This window comes from Pogoniulus pusillus, chromosome 19 (assembly GCF_015220805.1).
Source record: "Pogoniulus pusillus isolate bPogPus1 chromosome 19, bPogPus1.pri, whole genome shotgun sequence".
In the NCBI taxonomy this organism is placed as follows: domain Eukaryota; kingdom Metazoa; phylum Chordata; class Aves; order Piciformes; family Lybiidae; genus Pogoniulus; species Pogoniulus pusillus.
The window spans coordinates 22,461,262-22,477,230 of record NC_087282.1 but is presented as its reverse complement, the minus strand read 5'-3'; the positions used below and the strand labels follow the sequence as shown (position 1 = coordinate 22,477,230).

Below are 15,969 nucleotides of genomic sequence, written 5' to 3'. Positions count from 1 at the left end.
AGAGATGCTGAGCTGACACTGTTGTCCAGGATGGGGCCAGCTAGACACCAATATATCTCTACACCACTAAAGATCTGTCCTGAACCAGCTCTCAGGTTCTCAGCTGAAATGGCAGCGTGTGTCCAGCTGTCACTGGCTGGCATGCCCTGGTACCTCGCAGTACTGCAGGCCACCCTGACAACCACCTGAAGGAGGGATGTGTGCTGCAGATCACTTGAGCCCAGCTCTGCCTGTCCTGCAGAAACAATTGCTGGGGCACGCCGTGCTGGCCCATGTGCCTCAGCGCAGCCTGGGTGACTTCCACACAGCAGCTGGCCCTTCAGAGCACTTCTCTAGAGGCCTCTTCAATTCACTACAGAACCCCTGTAGGACAAAGGCAGCTGGATGCCAACAACCAGCCAGCCAACAGGCCTTCCCTATTTCACCCCAGACACATGGCATCTCTGGGGGTCCCTCCCAACCCAGCTCCCACCCATTTTCTGCTCCAGCCCAGGGAGCCATATTGTGGGTAAGGTCTTTTAAGCCTAGAGAGACCCTACAGTGCTTCAGCAGGATTTCAGGACAAAGGATTTTGTTTTCTCTGACATTCCTGGAAATACTCCATCTTTCCTCACTGTAACCATCTGAAAAATCAGGGCAACTTCTGTCATTGAAGGTCTGAGCTGTAAACCCGTGAAGCAGCTGTCCTGATCTTCCCCAGCACCCTGCACTCAGAGCTTTGGATGTTTTGTTGGGTTATTGTGCCCTTTTGTTGTGAGTGTGGCTCTGCTAAACCATTACATAGAGGAGCCTTCAGCAGCTTTCTTGCACTTTAGGTCTGTGCATTTTACTACAACTTAAGTAAAGAGATGGGCCAGATATTATGACATTTAGTTCCCTGGATTCCCCACATTCCCCAAGGGAGCTGATATGAGTTGTTACACACAGACACTATTAAAATCAAGTGCACCAGAGAGGAAATATTCTCAAATGAGAGAACTACTGGTGCATATAGAAATAAAAAAGCAGCAAAGAAAGATGAGAGAGACACACATGGTAGAACAGAAGCTATTTGGTACCTGGATTCAGTGGGAAAGGGAGGAGCAGCAGATGGGAGAGAGAGATGATTAATATTGGTCATTAATCAGAGGAAACATTTGTTTGGGATAATCTTCTATTAGCTATGATAATATTTGTGTAAGCAGATGCAGTGAAAACCACACTGAGCATTACTTTGCATTTGCCTCCCCTGCCCACAATGGTCTCCTGGGGGACTGGAAAGGGATCCAAGACAAATGAGCCCACGATACTAAGAACCAGCTGGGCAAGGTGGGGAATGTTTTCCACACAATAGATCAGCTTTAGAGGCTTGAAATCAGTTTCCTAGGGGGTATGGGCAATAAGGCTCTTTCAGTGGAATCCACTAAAATCTAGACTGCTTACTGCCCCTTGGTGACTGCTGATGGGCCCAGCCACACTCTTCAACAGCGCATGGCTTGGAACACACTGTGGTGCCCACTACCCACAGGCACTGCCTCTATAATCATGCCAACCCGTGGCATTCCAAGCCCACAGGTCCATCTTCTCTGACCTTCTGCTCAGCCCATGCACTGCATCGCAGTCTCACAAATACCTGTGCTGGAGCGAACCATCTCTGTCCCAACAACGTGGCCCAGAAGGTCATACTGGTTCAGGCGAGATCCACCCTTTGCTACTTCCACTGATTTATCCTTCCCCAGCGTCCAGGTGTAGATCACCTCTGTCTTTGTGTAGGCATCTGTGGAGGAGAAACAAGAATTGAGGTTTGTGCCTGCTGCCTGACCTAAAATATGCCACACTTAGCCTGTAGCCAAGCGAATCCCTGCTGTGTGTTCCTCAGAGCCACATGGCTGAGCACAGCCAAGCATGGCCAGAGACCAAGGCAACTGTTAAGCCAAATGAGCAAAAGGGAAGTAGGGTTTCTGGAAGGAAGCTGCAGGAGGGAGCACAGCACTGCTGTTGAGAAACTCGCTGTCCCCTTGACGTGCTGACTCTGCAAGTGCTGGCTCCAGGCAGACAGAAGATAGGAAGACATCCAGACCAGCAGGCTGCTGGGGCAGCAGGACTGCCACAGCCCTACCATGCCAGGGATTGGAAGAGTCATACTGGCAGCAGCTGGTGAGAAAGGCTAAATGCAAATGGGGTTAAATTCTGGGCTAAGGAATAAGAGTAAAAAAACCTTTAACTCAGAAGCAACCCTCTCCAAGCCCCTCAGCTTTGGAGGTGATGTGCCCAACCACCAAGATGCTTTTTGCCCTGCATGACCATGTTTGCCAGCATCCAGGTCAATCCATCACAACATGGGAGGGCAGTGCTGAGAAAGCCTGCAGGCACATCACAAGAGAAACAGCAGGCAAGTGCCACTGGACTGCTGTGTGGGGTAGAGCCAGGCTCAGGGCCAGGGCAACCTTCCAGGACCTTGCAAGTTCCCCTCCCTATCCCATCTGCCCAACTCACTATATGGAAATGCCTCTCTCTAACAGTCACCATCACCTTCACAAGCCTTTGTGATCAAACACCTGCTTGTCCTCATAGCCACAACCTTCCCCATCAGTACCTACATGCTCTTGGTTTCACCAGTCCTACGATATCCAGGAGACTTAGGAGAGTTTTAACTAACTGGGAGCTACTTCTCCCTGTGATGCCTGAGCTTCCTCTCCATACTCACACTGCACCATTTGTTTTAAGCCAGAACAAAGTGCACTAAATCAAGTTTTTAATTATTTTTTACCACCAGCTTCCCCTTTAAAGACATTAAGGAATTTTTTGGCTTGAGTCAGCTCTGCTGCAGAGATGTCTCAGCTCCTGCACGGTGGGAGATGGTGTTGTGAGAAAGACAGATTTCTCTGATCAGTGGGGCTTGGCAAATCTGTTCTATACTAGGAAGGTCCTGTGCAAAGGGCAGGAGGTGGTTTTGATAACCAGCCAATGTTTCTCAGTATGCCAGTGCTGCTGCAGGCTGGCACCACTATCCAATATGCAGTACTCTGCTTTTCCAGCCCCTCCTTCCAGCTCTCAACATGCTTCAGGAGACCTCCATCCTCCTTCAGGCTTAAGCTTTGTACAGCTCTGCAAATGCTCTTCCACCTTGACAGGCAGCATCTTCTGCTCTAGCAGTCATGGTTCACCCACTGCCACTCTCAGCCTGCAAAGGGAGCTTGCCCACAGTTTCATTACCATTATCTCTGAAACAGCAGTTGTCCATTTGGTCACCAGAGGCAGAAGAGTGTCTGGTGGCACAGAGACATGGCATGAATGCTTGGAAAACATTTCGTGCCATGAAGCTGTTTGGGCTCTGCTCAGCACCTTGCTTGTGATCCAGTCCAGTCCAAGCTGGGACAGCCTTTACAGCAAATATTTAGTGGAGCTGGTAACTTCAGCAACAGCTATGTCAGCCAAGCCTCAGCTGCTGTCCAAATGTCTTAGAAACAGTTGCTCTCTGCTGAGTGCATCCATCTTTTAGGGAACATGGTAATAGTTAAAGCCATCACCTTGGTTGCACTTGGTCCAAGGAATAATGCAGGAGGGCAGATTAATCTATCTGAAACGCCTGATGACCTAACTTCTGCAAGCTCTCTGCTTTCCCTCTTTGGGTGGCTGCCATGGTGGCAAAGAGACAGGAAGTCACTGATGAGTCATTCAGGGTACAGTGATCACCGGAAGGTGGTCGCTGAGACTAATTCAGCTACCTTTGAACAGCTCTTGTCTGGCCTTGGCATTGTCCTCTACTTACAAATTTGACCCACTCTAAGCTTCTTGCAAATGAGCAGCTTCCAGATGTCAATGGTTTTCTGGTGCAAACATGAGTTTAATCCAGCTCTAATGCAGTAGATGTGCGCTCAGATGCTTTGCAGATGGGTGCTTTAGAAAGGGCCATGCTAGTGTTAATCAGGGGCAGCACTCTGAGCTGCTTGAGTCAAAACTCTCATCATTCAGAGGCCAAATCAGTAAAAAAAAAACCCTAAAGGGTGCTTCAGTAAAAATATGCACATTATTCTCTTTGCCTCATCACAAAACATCAGAAGCAGTTAGATGTGGAGTGATCTGCAAGTCTTGTAATAATCCCAGAGTTTAGGCCTGAGGTATGGGATTTTATATCCCTCCTTATAAGGTCAATTAACATCCTTCTCTAAGGCTTGCTAATTTACTGGCCTTAGTGATGTCTCGTGGCAATCAGTTCTACATTTAATTAGGTGCTGCCTAAGAAACAGCTTCATTTTATTAGTTTTGAGTAATCCAGTTTCATGGATGCCTTTTGTCACGAGGCAGAGGAATAGATGCACATAATAAACATGATTTTGTCTGGTGTCAATCAAACTTTTCAACTTTCTCCTTAGTCAACTCCTAATTGTCTGCAGGAAGGGAATGCCAGTTTAGAAAGGTTCAGATTTCTCTCTTTAAGAATCAAAAAAGGGATTTTACTGGTGGGGGCTCGTTTTTCAGATGGGAAAGTCTCCTGTCTAATGCAAGCATAGACCAAGAGTGTCTGCAGTTCATTAGACCTGGAAGAAATGCCAGGCAGAGCCAGACTAGGAAATTTATTTCCACATTAGGGTGAATCAGTGGCTTGGAATTTTGTACCACTCATTTTAGGAACAAATTCAAAAAGAAAATTCACTTGCACACAGCAGAGAAATGAGAACTTGTTCCTAGGCAGGGTATGGGAAGACCAGGCAGGTGAGCAGCTGGTAGCTTGGGAAGCTGGAAGCAGGTTTTGACTCAGCAGATCTTTGGATTTGTGGAAGCAGAGGCCTGGAGCACAGCCCTGTGAGGAGAGGCTGAGGGAGCTGAGGGTGTGCAGCCTGCAGAAGAGGAGGCTCAGGGGTGACCTCATTGCTGTCTACAACTACCTGAAGGGAGGTCATAGCCAGGTGGGGATGGTTTGTTCTCCCATGCAACCAGCAACAAAACAAGAGGACACAGCCTCAAGTTGTGCTGGGGGAGATCTGGGCTGGATGTTAGGAGGAAGTTGTTGGCAGAGACAATGATTGTCATTGGAATGGGCTGCCCAGGGAGGTGGTGGAGTCACTGTCTCTGGAGGTGTTCAAGAATCATAGAATCAGCCAGGTTGGAAGAGACCTCCAAGATCATCAAGTCCAACCTAGCACCCAGCCCTATCCAGTTGGATGGGGCACATGGTACCATGGTCTAGTTGATTGGACAGGGCTGGGTGCTAGGTTGGAGTGGATGATCTTGGAAGTCTCTTCCAACCTGGTTGATTCTATGATTCTATGATCTATGGAAGCAATCTTCCATAACCAAGACTTTGGGTGTTAGGATTGAGATTCTCAGAGTTTTCAAGCCTAGAGAGTAACCTGTCTGAGAGATCAAAGAAGAGCAAGGGATTTCTATGGTTCATTGGAGCATGGAGGCAGAGCAATCAGAGATTTCAGGCTCTTCCCTCTTTGGCAGGAGCGATGTAGGAAAGCTGGACAGGGCACCTAGCAGCAGAAACCATTGCTGCCTTCCCAAATCCATTACCCCAGGATCACCTTGTGGTGAAGGAAAAGCATCTCCAAATTTTTCACCAATGCTGTTCCTGCTGAGGCACTGCTGCTCAGTGAAGGCAGAAGGGCAACAGGAATCTGCTCTTCCCACTTCCCTGATAGACTTACAGCTAACCTATAGGTGTCCAGCCTGTCCTGTGAGCCTGAACTGATGACAGACTTGTTTGCTGTCCATTTCTGATGCGGTAGGAATTGTATGTATGAGGGAAAGGAAACTAATTTTAAGTCACAGAATCAGGAATGATAATTCTGGAATGCACTGTCCACACAAAGGACTGCCCTTTAGCTCTGTACCCACCTCCTTGCAGAGGCTGATCAGGGTACTTACAGCTCCCAAATTTCAGCGGGCAAGCATGCACATCCATTGGGAAGTCCTCCAGGTGCATGGGGCACTCTGCGTGAATCGTTAGCCTACAAGAGAAAACACAAGATGCCATCAGAAACACCCAGCTGTGGAGGCTCCCACCCGGCCCTTCTGCCATGGTCTTTCCCCTGCATCCATCAAAGGTGACAAAGACCTCAATGTGGTCACTCAGATCTGGATCTCTGGGCACAAGGCCATCAGCTGTGGAGACAACAGCATGTGCACAGACCTGGCAACCTTTCCTATTGCATAAACTCAACCCTGTTGACTGAGCTCATCTTTATCCACTCAGTCTAATGAGAAGATCTGCCAAGACTCAGGATTTCTGTTTGCTTATGAGCTGTGCACAAAAAGATCAGTAATGACTGGGGCCGAGGACACCTCATAGACCATGCTGGAAAGCAGGTGAAAAGGTTTCCCAGGAGCATGGCCTGCTCTTCCCAGTGGTCTGGCACATTGCTGTCAGGAAGACACAGAATTACTGGGCGTGCTGAACAAAGCCAGAGTCATGAAGTTGCAGCTGTTGCATCAAGTACAACAGAGCCCTGTGCCTGTGGGGCACCTCATCCTACATCCTTCAGCCCTTTCCTTGCTGATGGCACTGCAGAGGATGCTGCAGGCAGACACAGAACTGCATGTCCTAAGACTGTTTGAGGGGTGCAGGACAGCTTGTGTGCTTTATGCATCCATCAAATCCCAGCGGGGTTACCTTACCAGGAAGCAGTTTTGTGGGGGAGGCACAACCATAAAAGCAGTATGCAGGGCCAGGCATAAAAAAGATCCATTAGAAAAGGCTCTAAAAAGGTATCTCTAAGCCTGTGTTCCTTCCCAAAGTGCCACAAACCCTGCAGCCTGGGAGAGGGAGATGGCTTCCCAGGAGATGTCTAATACAATCTTCTCTGAAGGAATCATTTGTAGCAAAAAAAAAAAGGACCTGCTTCTGGTAGCTTGGCAAAAATAACAAACCACGACAGGCCTAACAGGTGGATGCAAAGGCCAAGTGCACAGACCTAAGGCTGAAGGTGACTGTTGGAAAACTCAGGTCAAGAAGCACAGTGGAAAGCTTCTCCTGATATATTTTCCTTCAGCTAGAAAAACATTCAAAGCAAGTTATTCTTCACTGGAAATATTCAGGCTTAGTCAAATGCAAACCAAACCAAAGGAAGGGAAAGGAAAAAGGGGGAAAAGAGAAAAAGGGAAAAGGGAAAAGGGGAAAAAGGAAAAAAGGGAAAAGGGAAAAAAGGGGAAAAAGAGAAAAGGGGAAATGGGAAAAGAGGAAAAGGGGGAAGAGAGGAAAAGGGAGAAAAGAGGAAAAGGGGGAAAAGAGGAAAAGGGGGAAAAGAGGAGAAGGGGGAAAAGAGGAGAAGGGGGAAAAGGGGGGAAAAGGGAGGAAAAGGGGGGAAAAAGGGGGGGAAAGGGGCAAAAAGGGGGGAGAGGGGAAAAAGGGGGGGAAGGGGAAAAAAGGGGGGAGAGGGGGAAAAAGGGGGAGAAAGGGGGGAGAAAGGGAGGGAAAAGGGGGAGAAAGGGAGGGAAAAGGGGGAGAAAGGGGGGGAAAGGGGGAAAAGGGGAAAAAAAGGGGGAAAGGGGAAAAAAGGGGGGGAGAGGGGAAAGGGGAAAAGGGGGAAAAGGGAGGAAAAGGAGGAAAAAGGGGGGGAAACGGGGGAAAAGTTGGGAAAGGGGCGAATGGGGGGAAAGGGTGGAAAAAGGGGGGAAAAGGGGGGAAAGGGGGGAAAAAGGGGGGGGGAAAGGGGGGGAAGGGGAGAAAGGGGAGAAAAAGGGGGGGGAAAGTGGGGGGAAAGGGGGGAAAAGGGGAGAAAGGGGGGAAAAGGGGGGAAGGGGGGAAAAGGTGAGAAAGGGGAGAAAGGGGGGAAAATGGGGGGAAGGGGAGGAAAGGGGAGGAAAGGGGGGAAAGGGGGAAAAAGTTGAGAAAGGGGAGAAAGGGGGGGAAATGGGGGAAGGGGGGGAAGGGGGGAAAAAGGGGAGAAAAGGGGGGAAAAGGGGGGGGAAAAGGGGGGAAAGGGGGGCAAAAGAGGGAAAAGGGGGGAAAAAAGGGGGGAAAAGGGGGGAGAGGGGAAAAGGGGGAGAGGGAAAAAGGGGAAAAGGGGAAAAAGGGGAAAAGGGAAAAAGGGGAAAAAGGGGAAAAGGGGAAAAAAGGGAAAAAGGGGAAAAAGGGGGAAAAGGGGAAGAAAGGAAAGTTCCGGTTTTGTTTGCTTAAAAGGAAAGAACTGAAAAGGGAAAAAAAAGAATAAAGGATTTGACTTTGTCTGCTTAAAAGGAAAGAACTGTGAAAAAAAGAATTCTGGTTTTGTTTGCTTAATAGGAAGGAACTGGGGGAAAAAGGAGGGTTGGTTTTGTTTGCTTAAAAGGAAAAGAATTGAAAAAAAAAAAAAAGCTCTTGTTTAGTTCATGTGAAAGGAAAGAACTGGAAAAAAAGGAGAAAAGACAAAAGGCAAGAAAAAAACAGAGGTTATCTCTTCCAGGTGGGCGAACCTTAAAAGATTCTACAAAAGAACATTAAGAAAGAGGAAAGGTTTTAAACTTGGCGTTAAAAAATCTGGTGGGCAAGCCTGAGCACTCCACAACTCAGTCTAGAAAGCCCTGTAAGGGAAACAAAGCAGAGTCACCGTGGTTTGGACGTGGCAGGGGACCTCCACCGCTGCGGCAGCGGTGGATGCAGGCAGGCAGCAGTGCTGGGTGCAGGCAGGCAGCAGTGGTGGATGCAGGCAGGAGGCAGTGGCGGGTGCAGGCAGGCGGCAGTGGCGGGTGCAGGCAGGCAGGCGGCAGTGGCGGGTGCAGGCAGGAGGCAGTGGCGGATGCAGGCAGGAGGCAGTGGCGGGTGCAGGCAGGAGGCAGTGGTGGGTGCAGGCGGCAGTGGCGGATGCAGGCAGGCGGCAGTGCTGGGTGCAGGCAGGCAGCAGTGGCAGATGCAGGCAGGCAGCAGTGGCGGGTGCATGCAGCAGTGGTGGATGCAGGCAGGCGGCAGTGCTGGGTGCAGGCAGGCAGCAGTGGCAGATGCAGGCAGGCAGCAGTGGCGGGTGCAGGCAGCAGTGGTGGATGCAGGCAGGCGGCAGTGCTGGGTGCAGGCAGGCAGCAGTGGCAGGTGCAGGCAGGCAGCAGTGGCGGGTGCATGCAGGCAGCAGTGGTGGATGCAGGCAGGCGGCAGTGCTGGGTGCAGGCAGGCAGCAGTGGTGGATGCAGTCAGGCGGCAGTGGCGGATGCAGGCAGGCAGCAGTGGCTGATGCAGGCAGGCGGCAGTGCTGGGTGCAGGCAGGCGGCAGTGGCGGATGCAGGCGGCAGTAGCTGATGCAGGCAGGCAGCAGTGCTGGGTGCAGGCAGGCGGCAGTGGCGGATGCAGGCAGGCGGCAGTGGCAGATGCAGGCAGGCAGCAGTGGCTGATGCAGGCAGCAGTGGCTGATGCAGGCAGGCGGCAGTGCTGGGTGCAGGCAGGCAGCAGTGGTGGATGCAGGCAGGAGGCAGTGGCAGATGCAGGCAGGCAGCAGTGCTGGGTGCAGGCAGGCAGCAGTGGTGGATGCAGGCAGGAGGCAGTGGCAGATGCAGGCAGGCAGCAGTGGCTGATGCAGGCAGCAGTGGCTGATGCAGGCAGGCGGCAGTGCTGGGTGCAGGCAGGCGGCAGTGGCAGATGCAGGCGGCAGTGGCAGATGCAGGCGGCAGTAGCTGATGCAGGCAGGTGGCAGTGCTGGGTGCAGGCAGGCGTCAGTGGCGGGTGCAGGCAGGCAGGCAGCAGTGGCTGGTGCAGGCAGGCGTCAGTGGTGGGTGCAGGCAGGCAGGAGTGGCGGATGCAGGCAGGCGACAGTGCTGGGTGCAGGCGGCAGATGGTGCTGTGACAGGCGCGCACTGGCGCAGCCGAGGGACGGAGCAGCAGCAAATCGCCGCTCGGTAGGGCTGGGGGAACAGGGAGGCTGCGCTGCGAGCTCTCTGCCCTGCCAGGTGAGGAAACGAACCGCGCCTCTTCAGACCCGCCTCCAGCCTCATCTGCTGCTTTGAAGAGGTCTAGGAATGCTGGCATCCCCACGAGAGACAGGCAGAGGTATTAAATGAAGAAGTAACCTTGATGGGGCAGGGCTGGATGTCCCAAACCTTCCTGTGTTACCCCAGAGCCATTGCAGGACCCAGCGCTGAGTTTTAAATCCCAGCGTTTGGGGATGTCTAGGAGGAGAGAGGCATGCGACCTCTTTGCAGTGGTCACTGGGGTGGCAGTGCTGCAGAGCAAGTCCTAGCACAGCAAACTCACTGTATTGCTCTTGCATGAGCTACCAAAGGAAGGTGTTGAGCTTCCTGCAGACCTCCTGACTACAGCTCTGCACCTCATTGCTGTCTACAACTACCTGAAGGGAGGCTGTAGCCAGGTGGGGTTGTTCTCTTCTCCCAGGCAAGCAGCAACACAACAAGGGGACACAGCCTCAAGTTGTGCTGGGGAGGTCTAGGCCGGATGTTAGGAGGAAGTTGCTGTCAGAGAGAGTGATTGGCATTGGAATGGGCTGCCCAGGGAGGTGGTGGAGTCACCATCCCTGGAGGTCTTCAAGAAAAGACTGGATGGAGCACTTAGTGCCATGGTCTGGTTGATTGGACAGGGCTGGGTGCTAGGTTGGACTGGATGAGTTTGGAGGTCTTTTCCAACATGGTTGATTCTATGAATGCAACAGCAGCACTTAATTTCTGCTGTTTCCCAATGCTAGGTACCACTGCCCCATCTCCACTGGGCACACCTACCCCATGAGCTACCTCATGGCAGGAAGAAAAGCAGCTCCTGGAATCATAAAACAGTTTGGGTTGGAAGTGACCTCAAAGATCATCTAGTTCCAAACACCCTATGACATGGGCTGTGCCACTTTACACTAAACCAGGTCAGGTTGCTCAGAGCCACATCCACTCTAACTTTGTACAATGCCAGGGAGGGATCATCCACAGCCTCTCCGGGCAACCTGTTGCTGTGTCACATCACCCTCAAAGTGAAGAACTTCTTCCTTGCACCTAATCTACATTCTACTCTCTTTCAGTTTAAAGCCATTACCTCTTGTCCTAAACTACTATTTCAAAAGGCTCTTAGCTCAGTATTACCAAAGTAGGCTTTTCCTTACCTCTCCTCAATTAGTGCTTTCCTTCTGATGTATCCTGACCCCCCTAAAAATTCTGAAAGGCCCTTTTTATCAACTATGCTATTTGCAAATCTTGCCTGTGATCAGCCACCACTATGAATGAGGCTAAATGACTCAAAGGAATGGGCCCAGTGGTTGAGTACCATTTAGAGCAGCTAAAAGAAGTTTGAGGGGGGCCTACGGTGGCATCAGAGACCAGCTGGGCACAAGCTAGCCTTGGCTATACCTCCTACCCTCTCCAAGGCATGGCTGACAAGAGCAAACACTGTCAAGGTGAGGAGACAACTTTATATGGATGCTGGATGACTCCATAGGTGTGTGGGAATGCAACAGTTACATTTTAAATCTGAAGTGTTCTATTAGCTGCGCCAGTAAACAACAACACAATAGATCAGTCCACAAGGCACTCAAAAACCAAGGCAACCTGCCACTTCTCCACCTACAGCTGAAGGAGCTTTTAAGTCTCCTGCAATTAAATAAGAAAGACAATGCCCCATAATTCCAGATGTAAAAGAATAGCTTAATCCTTAACTTCCAGCTGTCTGAGCTAGTCTGGTGAATCTTGTGTGCATGTGTGGGAACTCCTAAACCACCACACTGGTCCAGCAGCCTCAGCCAGCCAGAAATCAGTGCCTTCACAGACCACACACAAAGGGACTCACATTTCCTGCTGAAGAGGGAAACGGTACAGGCATTCTCCCTCCCCGGTGTTCTTCCCTGAAACCTCCTCAGGTTGTTCCCATGTATTCCAGGGAGCCAGCCCTGAGATGTTTTCCTCAAGACCAGAGTGCATCCACTGCCTCTCACTCCTGTCCCCCTCACCACGTCACTCACACATATTTCATTCCCTTCCTGCAGCCTCTCTTGCACAGACTCATCTCTCATAGCACTAATTAGCAGAGGTATTGAGGTGAGCCGTGGAACCAGTCAGCTCAGGAGAGTGCCCACATTCCTCTTCCACTTCCCCCTTACTAGTCTTCCCCACCACCTCCCGTTGCTGGCAAAGGACTCCACAGCACCATATGCTTTACCTAATGAAACATCAAAATGTCAGAGTAAGAGGAATGTATCTCCCTTCCTGGACAGTTACCACCGCTTCTGCAGCAGCTGCTTAACAGAGCCTGCTGCAGAAAGTCTCACCTTTGCCCCTTAGCCTGTGCAAGGGAGCCTGGAGAAGAGGAGGCTCAGGGGTGACCTTATTGCTGTCTACAACTACCTGAGGGGTGGTTGTGGCCAGGAGGAGGTTGCTCTCTTCTCTCAGGTGGCCAGCACCAGAACGAGAGGACACAGCCTCAAGCTATGCCAGGGGAAATTTAGGCTGGAGGTGAGGAGAAAGTTCTTCCCTGAGAGAGTCATTGGACACTGGAATGGGCTGCCCGGGGAGGTGGTGGAGTCGCTGTCCCTGGAGCTGTTCAAGGCAGGACTGGACGTGGCACTTGGTGCCATGGTCTGGCCTTGAGCTCTGTGGTAAAGGGTTGGACTTGATGATCTGTGAGGTCTCTTCCAACCCTGATGATACTGTGATACTGTGATACTGTGATACTATGGCCTGCTAGCCACAGAAGTTTGCTTCATTGTTCTGATGCCCTTTTCAGGGCTAGACACCTGAGCCCTGAAATGCCATGACAAAGCCTAAACTGCATGTGAAAAACAGTGAAGCTGCCAGCCATCACATAACCCAGCTGCTACATCCTTTGGCTCATCTGTTCCAGCTTCTAGCCATAACTTATGCAGAACTGTCTTGAACACAGACTCCAAACTCCTCATGTTTTCTCTTCACTCTGCTGGCACGATGACACCAGAAGTGGAACATCCAGGAAAGGAACCGTGTTTTTTCTCTTTACAGTCATGGGAAGTCCTTTGAACTGCTCAGCACAATGGCAAGAAGCGTGAATCAGGCTAAACAGACCTCTCCCAGGGCTGACGGTACAGCAAACCACTTCGGCTTTGTTCTCATGGTTACCAGGAGCTTAGCAAAGCCTTTGATGTGTCATTAGAGCCCCTGTCGTTACCTGCGTAGTGCTGCACCATGAGTGAGAGTCTCAGTCCAATTTCTGGGATGCAAATGCAGTAATCCCTTGGTGTATGTGTGGTACAAAAACATGACAGCACCCTGCACAGCAGAACTGACTATTTATGCCAGGGATATTGCTTGAGTCTTGTCCTGATTTCTCCTCTATGAGATTCATTAATAACCACAGTCAGGCCAAGTAGTGTTTACAGTTTAGGCTGTGTGAGAATCTAGGTTAGGTTTAATTGCTGAGGTTTGAGCTTGAAAGCCAAATTGCTTCTAGGATCCTTGTGCTGGATCTGAAAACACTGAATTCAGTTTTGCATCCTCCCCCAGCCCTTGGAGATTTCAGTCCAAGATGGCAGAAATGCAGCAAGGTAAGGTGAGCTCTCAAGAACTCTCCCTCCCGGGATAACTCCATTACAAAAGCCTGCCTGCACAAAACCTAGTCTGGAAAACAGGTGATTTCTGCCTTTGGATCCACACTGGAGTCTGTAAAGCAGGATCTGCAAATCCCATCTCCTCTATTTGTCTGCTTGAGTGTGGAGCAGCCCAGCTCTGGTCTGCTCAGGCCCATCTATACTGTTGTCTAGGATCAGCCCTAATGTGGGATGCTGCCAAGCAGCTGTCAGTCTGTTCTACCTGTAGAGCTGGTAGTGTAATGTCCCAGCTGCTGCCTTTGCAGAAAGGAGAATGATGGTTGCACCTCCATCATGTGAAAGGGTTCTGTAAGCTCCAACTTGCAGCTCTCACAAGTTGCCCAGACTTTACAAAAAACAGGTAGCAAAGACAACCCAAAGCCTTTGCTGGGAGAGACACTGCAATGCTCTGATTTCATAAAACAGCCTGAGGAGCTCCAAACCCTGAGCATGCTGCCATAGGTACATGACTTGTTATCTGGGCTTCAGCAGCCCCGGTAGGACTGTACAAGCCCTGGGTGCCTTTGTACTCAGCCTTCCTCCCGGTTCTGCCTCTGCCTCAGCCTCAGCCAGAGGTTCACTGACACTCCTTTCACAAGTGCTCGTTCACTGTCACTAAGGACTTCACGTTGTCTTTAGCAGTACAGGTTCTTCAGGCAGTCTTTGGGCGTGCAGCTGAATTCTGTTAGCTTGGCAGTTAAAGAAAACTGTACTTTACATGCACACATTGTCTGGGAATCACTCTGACACCATGCCTCTACGTGCCACTCTGACAGTCCTTGTGAAGAGCAGGAGAGATCTTTAAGGCTTGGATTCACAAAGTTCAATCCCTCTGGCAAAGCATTAAGCTTTCTCTATTTTCATATGCTTCAAGGCCAGGAAGAACCAGAAGATTATCTGTGTGCCCCACACAATCTGAGCCACAGAGTACACCCAGAGATTGCTGCAGCAGCTGAGTTTTTGTCTGCACATTATATAAATTCAAGCACGATTCCCAGTTTGCTGTACTCAGGTCTGACACCAGAGCTTTGAGGTCTTAGCTGGGCTTTTGTGAACTACTTGGATCTTGTAGGAGCTCTGCTAACAAGATCACAGAGGCAGGGCTACATAGTAAAACTGTGTAGCCTGTGCTCTCTCAAGCAGCTGGAGCAGCAGGGAAGAGGTAAAGGGATCAGAAATCCTGTCCCTTCCTCAGCAGACAAAAGGAGAGGAATAAAGAAATGCAATTTTATGCTGCAGTTGCAAAGGCCATCTTGTCACCTAGGTGCCAAGGCCTGAGCCAGAGATCAGATGTTTACACTGTGATGCTGCACTGATCCATAAGGAGGCTGTGCCCTGACTAAAGTAAATCTCTGGATGCTCACTGGTCTGCAACTCCTTGAAGCTCAGGTCGGTGATAAAGAGGCTCTCTCCGGGAGCTATAAATATTGTCACACAGGTGTAATTTTGCTGGGTGCATGTGTCAGAGTTGCTGTTCCATCAGAGCAACTTCATCTATAAATGTAAACCTTGACTAAGAGAAGTTGGCTTTCACAGCAGGACAAATAGCAAGAGACATGCCTCTAATTGCACATCAGCAGAACTGATCCCTCAGAGGATATTGGCTGGTACAAGGTAAAGGAGTAAGATATATCTCAGCAGTCAAATACCATGGCAATGTACCAGTCTAGACTGAGCCTTCAAAGGATCACTTGGCCAGCCCTGACAGTCACGGGAAAAACTGGTGAAAGTCCAAACTTGATCCTTCATCAGCAAGACAGAGTGTGCCTCTGGGATTTGCATTTTCCTGGGTGTCAGCTGTGTCAGGCTGAGATTGGCTTCGTGGTCCTGCTAGTTTCTTTGAGGAGGACATGTGCATGTCCCTAGGCATGAGGGAGAGCAGTGAATGTGCCACTTGAACAGAAAATAGGTGTCTCTTTCTGGCCCTTTCCTGGGAAGAGGTTCCCGAACACTTAACAAAGGGCAGTTGAGGGCTGTGTGCCTGTGAGTGGCAGAGCCAGGTAGAACAGGTTAGATGAGGCCTTGAGTGACCTGTTCTAGTGGGAGGTGTGCCTGCCTATGGCAGGGGGGATGGAACTAGATGGTCTTTGAGGTCCCTTCCAACTTAAACCATTCTATGATTCTATGACTTGGTCTCTGAAGCTCAAGCTGAAGCACAGTCCTGGACTATGCAGCCTTGCATCTGCCTTTCTGACAGCTTCATACACATCTGCACAGCAGCAGCCTGTGCTAGGTAAGGAAAAGATCTCCATGCACTTCAGCTCCTGGTACTGTGCAATACAATATGTGACAAAAGGCTCGCCAGGAGCAGGGGACAGGCTCTTTTCACTGCTCCCTGTGATAGAACAAGGAGCAATGGGTGTAAGTTGCAGCAAAAGAGGTTCCGCCTCAACACAAGGGGGAACTTCATTACTGTAAGGGTCACAGAGCACTGGAACAGGCTCCCCAGGGAGGTCGTGGAGTCTCCTTCTCTGGAGACTTTCAAGGCCTGTCTGGATGTGTTCCTCTGTGACCTGTGTTAGATAGTATGGTC

General features: G+C 50.4%; 1 protein-coding gene across 4 annotated transcripts in view; it reads right to left on the bottom strand.

The window, feature by feature from the left end:
- GABRA3 (gamma-aminobutyric acid type A receptor subunit alpha3) overlaps positions 1–15,969 on the bottom strand; it is a 91,851-nt gene that overhangs the window by 24,422 nt on the left and 51,460 nt on the right. For all 4 annotated transcript variants that reach the window (XM_064159610.1, XM_064159609.1, XM_064159612.1 and 1 more), the window contains exons 6-7: positions 5,854–5,936; positions 1,613–1,756 (exon numbers count right to left, since the gene is read on the bottom strand). In XM_064159610.1, the coding sequence (XP_064015680.1) occupies positions 1,613–1,756; positions 5,854–5,936 (227 nt within the window). The remainder of the gene's footprint in view (positions 1–1,612; positions 1,757–5,853; positions 5,937–15,969) is intronic.